The 7,021-nt window shown below is 33.2% G+C and overlaps 1 protein-coding gene across 1 annotated transcript; it reads right to left on the bottom strand.

The window, feature by feature from the left end:
• Positions 1–750: 750 nt before the first annotated feature.
• LOC127734324 (uncharacterized) lies at positions 751–5,432 on the bottom strand. Its single transcript, XM_052244162.1, has one exon. It carries the CDS (start codon positions 5,243–5,245, stop codon positions 3,116–3,118), a length of 2,130 nt encoding a protein of 709 aa, XP_052100122.1. The 5' UTR covers positions 5,246–5,432; the 3' UTR covers positions 751–3,115.
• Between the last annotated feature and the right edge of the window lie 1,589 nt (positions 5,433–7,021).

Here is a 7,021-nt window from a genome sequence, read left to right as displayed (position 1 = left end):
ATTAGATTGTATAAATATCCATATGTATGTCTTTGTCTATTCCGGTTGTCTTCATCTGGTTATCTATGTTTTGTTTCTGTTCAATTCATTGTAACCGCGTTTGTACAAAAAATATCAAGCTGGCAATCAAAAACCATCAGGCGAAGAAAGACAAGCAATACCATGGCAAAAAAACCTCAAAAAACACAACGAACCCACTAACAACAGTTCACAAAGCACAACAAAGAAAACCAAAGATTGAGCAACACAAAACTCACTAAGAATTGAAATAGAGAGAACTGAATGTAGACTTTTTGTGTAACTATAACGTGAAATTTTGCTAAAAACTCTATGTGATGATTACATTATGCAGTTATGCACGGAGTGTACTTCATTTATACTAATTTGATAAGCCGGGGTCATACAGTAACAAAAAAAAATGCCCTTTCCCCCCTGAAATAACTGCAGGATCATATGCATTTGTCCGATGTATTCACTACCAAAGGTGTTGAAAATTCAGAATTAGATTTTTTTGTCGACAGCTTTTTATAATAAAAACGCAGAACCCCAAAATGCTACTATTGTCTTCTAATGCAAACCATTGCTTCCTTTTAATTAACATTAAAAGCCTCTCGAGTAATATTTCTTCCGCTGGTAAAATAATTTATTCCAAGCCGTATAAATGCGTCCAGTTAAAAAACCTTTCCCCGTTTATATAGAGAATAAAGTGTTCATCTATAATTAGAAAAGGACTTAGAATATACAAAAAAGTTACTTCGATAAAAAAATATTTATTTGTTAGACCTCTCCATGGGAGAAACAATATAATCACATTTGAAAGACTCACAACATTTGTTTCCAAACAAGGATTAAATTTACTACCATTGCACGTTTGGTATATGTTTATGCATGTATATAATATATGTATGTACACCTTTGTGGAAGATTTAAAAAAAAATATTTTGAGCGAGCTTTAAAAATAGGACGAAAAGCGGACTCTTCAAGATTTTCGTAGCGAGTGTATTTGAAATATTTATCATGGGCATGCTATGCATTAAAATTATTCACAGATGCACAGGTTTGTCTTTACTCATTGTAAATTTTGAGTTGTAAACACAGCCATTTTAGTCATAAAGTCGACATAAACCTTTATAGACAAAATCGATCAGGCTTAAACGCGGACCGCGAAGAGGACCGTAAAATGAAATGAGACGTTAAAACAGTAATTTCTACATAACCGTTCGCTCAACTCTTAGAAACAGCATAACGGGAGACTTTATTTGTATGCTATACAAATAAAGCAAAAAATCCGTTTACTTGTTATTTGCATAATAGCTGACTGATTGCAAAATAAAAAGTTTTACATATGTAGTATAAGTTTTTTTTAACAAAAAAATTCTAACCAATATCAGCATAAACATTATTTTACAACTTTAAATTATTGAAAAACCTTGTAGTTTACCAATCACAATTTTGACACAAAAATAATAAAAAGAGTCAACAATCAACCCACTTGTGTATTTTTCTCTATTTTTAAGAAATATCTACACGCTTTCCTTTAGTATTGATCGGTCAACGTCACACATGACTTACGTTGACATTAACGGCTACGTCACCTTGTAATACGAGTGTCAAAAAATCAGTTAATTAAATTAGTTTAAACAAGTTTATTGCAACAAACAATTATGTAAATTTTACAATCAAAAGAGATTATAAAAACTTTAAGGTAGACATTTTTTAGCCTTAAGTTAAAAATATGGTTGGTAGGGTAACTTAAACACAAGTATTTTTTTTAGTTAGGTCTAGTCAAAAAAAGAAAATACATAATACTTCGCCAAAAAGATGACTAGAAGATTTTTCAGAGAGAGATGTAGTTTCAGCTAAAATCATCCAAGAAAAGAAGTCTCTGTCAATGACGACAAAACGGTATTTTTTTTCTGAAAATCTGCATATTGTGGAATGTTTTTTGTAAGTAATAGGGAAACAAATGATATGCTACCAGGTACGCTAGCTAGTACAGTGCATGATATAAAATGATTAATCGAAGACTGTTAATAGATATGCAAATTGACTGCACAGTGTCGTGTCATTAAGCAACATGATATGTTAAATTTGTGGTTTATTGTCAGTCCACAATTCACCCACTACCGGATTCCATACCGCTATTACAATTACAATTAAAAGTTCATTATCAAATTCCAATAGTCAATACTGAGTGCACATTTCAATATTTTCATCTACTAGAGTATTCGTTCACACTGTTAAACTGAACACATTTCTGTTATCTAGAATTAATTAAGAAAGGCTGTTGTTCGTTTTTCACATCGTTTTATAAAACACCCAAACAATTTAGTTCAATTTCCAACTTTTTCCCATTTTTTTTTGCACAGCGAAACAACTCCCTAAGTAGAACAAACTATGTCTGTCATTGCTAACACAAAAAGAGTTGACTGAGCATGCGTTATTATACGAGATCTGACAATAATGTTGCTTCGTTTCATTACACAGTTATGGTAAAATTGAACTTCTCAATGGAATTTGTAACTTCTTATGTCCATCGAAAATGACTTTTCCATAAGGTTTGAATCGACAACAATGGATACAGTTTGTGGTACCTACCAGCTGTTTCTGCAAAAAATTCTAAAACTGGGAAAAAAGTGTGTAATTTAAAAACGGACTATAATCCCGGGTCATACACAACTAATTCAACCTTACCACAAATGAACCCGTGGAGAGGAGTGCAATCTCGTATTTATCTTTAATCAAATAACTACAATCTAAACTTTTTTTTGATTTTAAGAAATACTTTTATACACGTACATTAATTTCAAGGACCGTTTTGAGCTTACAGTACACTAAGAGTATACTACGGCAATACATACGGCGAACCCTATTCAATCTTTGAATATAGTTTTGCTGGTGAGATTGTTGTCAGATTGACATAAACCCCTTTTTCTCGTTCATATTGCATATGTTATAAAAACGAAAACGACTAAGTGACTTAGCTGACTTCACCAACAGTTAATGTTGAAGACAATTTTGACAATTGAGAAAATAAATCATCATAATCCAAGACCTATATATTAAATACCAATACCTTTTTAACATATCATGTAAGAGAATACTTTAAGTATACTCATGGTTTATTCCTTATAATAAACTGTACGAATCTTGTCCATGGATCCAACTTGTCGTTTTTGTCTGTAATTAATGAAAACTTCTCCTGATTAGGAGACTTCGTGCTTGTTATTTTGTCAAAAGCATCTGACACTGTTGTAATTATAACTTTTTGAGTTGGATTTTTAAACTTTGTGTCTATTTTTTCACCCATATTAAAGGGCTGTTGTTTGTTTAATACTAGAATGTGTTTTTGTTCAATATTCTTCATTCGTTTATCTTCTTCTGCTTGTTGCTTTTTGAACACTTCTTCGTTGTTGTGTTTTAATTGCTCTATTTGAAGTTTAAGTTGCCGTTTCTGCATTTCCTTTTGTTTTTCAATAATTAGTTGTTGTTTTAATTCTTGTTCTTTCAGTTGTTCCTTAAAGTCTACTTTAGGGGGAGACGGAACGTTAGCTGTTATTTTTTCCAGGGGGCGAGGTCGTTTGTTATCAATAAACGATTCTTGTGGTCTCTTTCGATCAATTTTATGCTGAATAAATGTATTTCCATGATAACCAGAAGACATACTGTGTTTTGCATGGTTTTCATTTTCTCTTTGTTTCGTCTGTTCTTTCTTTTTGGTGATCTCTACTTTTGAACTTTTTGTTCTCGGTATTGCTTTTTCCCACCATGCAACTTCTTCATTCTTTTTCATAGGTGAGACATTTGTTTTGTGCTTCCTTTTCCAGAAAGGTACTTCGGCAGCAACTCTAGCAGTCGGACTTGCTGTTTTTATAATCATAGGTCTTCTTGCGTTTTGTTTTACTGGTCTGTCATGTCTTCTGTGTACCCAAGGTGCAATCGCAGCTGGTTTTGTGGGCTTTGGAATATTAGTTGCTTCGTGTCTTACTGGTTCGTGACTCCACCATTTCTTTCTTGCTTCGTTAGAATGGTGAAGTCTCGTTAAACTTTCCGAATGCGCTTTTTGAGATTGTTTTCGCATTGCTTGTATTTTTTCGAGTCGCGCTCTAATGTAGTTTCTCCTGCGAGTGACAGGATCTTGTTGTCTGTTCCATGCTGGTTTTTGATTTTGATTGTTGTGTGACTGATGTGAATTGTGAGGAATGTTTTTATTTTGACATTGCCATGGTTTAAATGTATTGATCTGAGATAATCCTATGGGATTTTTTAGCCAATCAATCATCTTTTTCACTGATACAATGAAAACGTCATCCATTTTTGACAATTGCTGAATAAAACGATCCATTGCGTTTAATCTTTCAGGAATATAAAACCAAGACGGATGCATGTTAATTCCAAAAGGCACACGATTCTTTGAATGATAGCTATTAAAGTTATCCATTAAAAATTTATAGGCAGACGATTCGTCTGGTGGTGGGTTGTTACATCCATCAACATAAACACAATCATACTGATGTAAATAATCCAACAACGAAACAACTGGAACTTCCCAGAATCCAAAATGTCGTCGTTTTGGACAAGGTTTAACCTTGCAGTCATATGGCCAACCAAAGTCTAAGGTAAACGGAGTTGGCGCGTTATCCTTGAGCGACCGTTTACTGTAGGTTAATGTCGCATCGTATGTATATCCAAGCTTCTTAAGGGTGTTTGGTTGCATATCCCCGACTGGTTCCAAGAATGGACTTCTCCAGCCTACAATTTCGTTTTCGGGAACACCACCAAGTGTCGCTAAATTTCTTTTTTGGTTTTTAGCTTCCTTCATAAAATTGGCATTACTCATGTGAGCATGAGATACACTATGAGCAGCTATTTCCATTCCTTTTCTATACATATGGTTTACATTATTATATTTGGTATCATGATGGGAAACAAATAATGTCATGGATATCGGACATCCATTCGGATTTTTTCTGGATTCATTGAAAAGTCGATGATAAAATTTTGTAGCAGAGTCGGTTAAAGCATCATCAAATGTAAAGAAAACAATTTGAGGTATATCTCTTTTTGAAATTGGAAGTCTCAATTCATCTCTACAACAAAAACAGTCAGGTGGCAGGCACGTTTTATTATTCAGACAGGAGACACAAGCGCTTGGCTCACTGCTATATTCAATTCCATATTGTGAAGCAGACAGTATAACGAAAGTTGTGAAAAACAAGATATTAAATAAACACTTACAATTCATTTCCGAAAATAGTTCCTCTGCGAATTTCGAAATAATCCGATAAAGGATACAATCACAAAATTTTAATAATTTATAGAGTTTTAATACGGACAATATTCAGGGCTATACGTTCCCATAAAATCCCGAACCATCCGTCTCTCAGGTTAACACAGAGGAACTGTCAGTATTACTGGCCATGGCAATTAAAATGACATATACATGTCAAACTGTGTATTATACTCCCCTCAGGTAATATGATGTGTATCCCATTTTGCATATTTCATATAAGGAAATTAAATAGATTCTTTACTGTTTAATGTTTTGATTGACAGATGGTGTGGTATATAATTAGTTTTATTGCAGTCAACAAACAAAGAAGCTGATTATTATTTTCTTCCTAGAGAAAACCCCCTGGTTGATTTAGTGGTTCCACATCGCTCAGTCATCTAGCCACAACAAAGTAGTCTGATTTCATGGTATATGCAAGTTGAACCTTCCCAAAAGAGTATGTAGTGGTTTGCAGTACCATAAAATAATGTCAGCTTAATTTTTTTGTGGCTTTAAAAAAAAAAAAATTTGAGTTTGACGTTGTATACATGGGTGTTGGTTGTTATGTAAGAGCCTTTTCAGACGTGACAAATAACTTTTAACAAAGACATACCTGATAATTACATATCGGTCAGCATTGAGTAAATGCATCAGTGGATAAAGCTATCATCTTCGTATATTCTATGTAATGACTGATGATATGATATGAACATCAAACACATAATGCATAGGAAATAAGGTGAATAAAACTAATCCTGTTATAAATGTACTGATTACACGGTAGGTATCGTGTCCAGCGGAGATCGTGTTTTTTGAGTGAATCGGTCCACTTTTTTCGAGTGTAGATCAGGTTTTTGGAGTGATATTACATGTGATCAGATCAATTTACTGATATTTTGCGTATATAATAGTTTTATTCATGACTGTTCATCTTATTCCGAATACTAAATATGTTTTGAGCACAAACGACGCACAATTTCCTTGTAGTTCACTAACAGTTCAGTGTTTTACATTGTCCGTGTTTTTTCGAGAGCAACATTTAAAACGTCCGTGTTTTTAAACAAATGGTCCGGGGTTTTCAAAGAAAATGTGAATAAGAATAAGGCATTCTTGGGCTTAAAAACAAACTTTTTCTAGTTTGTTGCTGTAGCGAAGGGCAATACTATATATTCCTAATAAGAAGCAAAACATACTACTATGTTAATCAAATTTAACGCTTTTCAATTGAATAATAATTTTCTATTCTGAAATCTTTATATCATAACCTTGCAGTATTAAGATATATTAGAAATTACTGGATCCTTTGTAAAACTGTCTTTAGAACCGAGAACAGGGGACTCATAATCTTTTCAATATCATTTCATGCTATAATTTATTTTACAGTAAATAACAGTTTAAGATTTATTTATATTACAGTGGCGAAACCTGGGGAAGATCCGTATGAAATAATAATAAGTAAAATGTGTATACAATAGCGTACACCTCGTGTATAAATTTAATTCATGTCTTTCGCAGAGTTCCGTAGATATACATTGGTAATTGTAATGTCTAGATAGAGATCCGTATGTTTCATTTTTAAAGCACTACTGATCTGACAAATGGAAATGAAGCTATCATGGTGTTTTATTGCTGTGTGACCAAGTATAACACACGCTTGATCATACTCCTCATCACAGTAGTGGCATTTATTTTAGTATAGTAAATGTATTTTCTATTAAAATAAAATAAACAAACCCGTTCAACACACAC

This window comes from Mytilus californianus, unplaced genomic scaffold (genome assembly GCF_021869535.1).
Source record: "Mytilus californianus isolate M0D057914Y unplaced genomic scaffold, xbMytCali1.0.p SCAF_3, whole genome shotgun sequence".
Classification (NCBI taxonomy): domain Eukaryota; kingdom Metazoa; phylum Mollusca; class Bivalvia; order Mytilida; family Mytilidae; genus Mytilus; species Mytilus californianus.
This window is presented reverse-complemented; position numbering and strand designations above follow the sequence as displayed.

Excerpts from the sequence above, each read along its gene's own strand:
- LOC127734324 (XM_052244162.1), bottom strand. The coding sequence starts at position 5,245 with ATGAATTGTAAGTGTTTATTTAATATCTTGTTTTTCACAACTTTCGTT.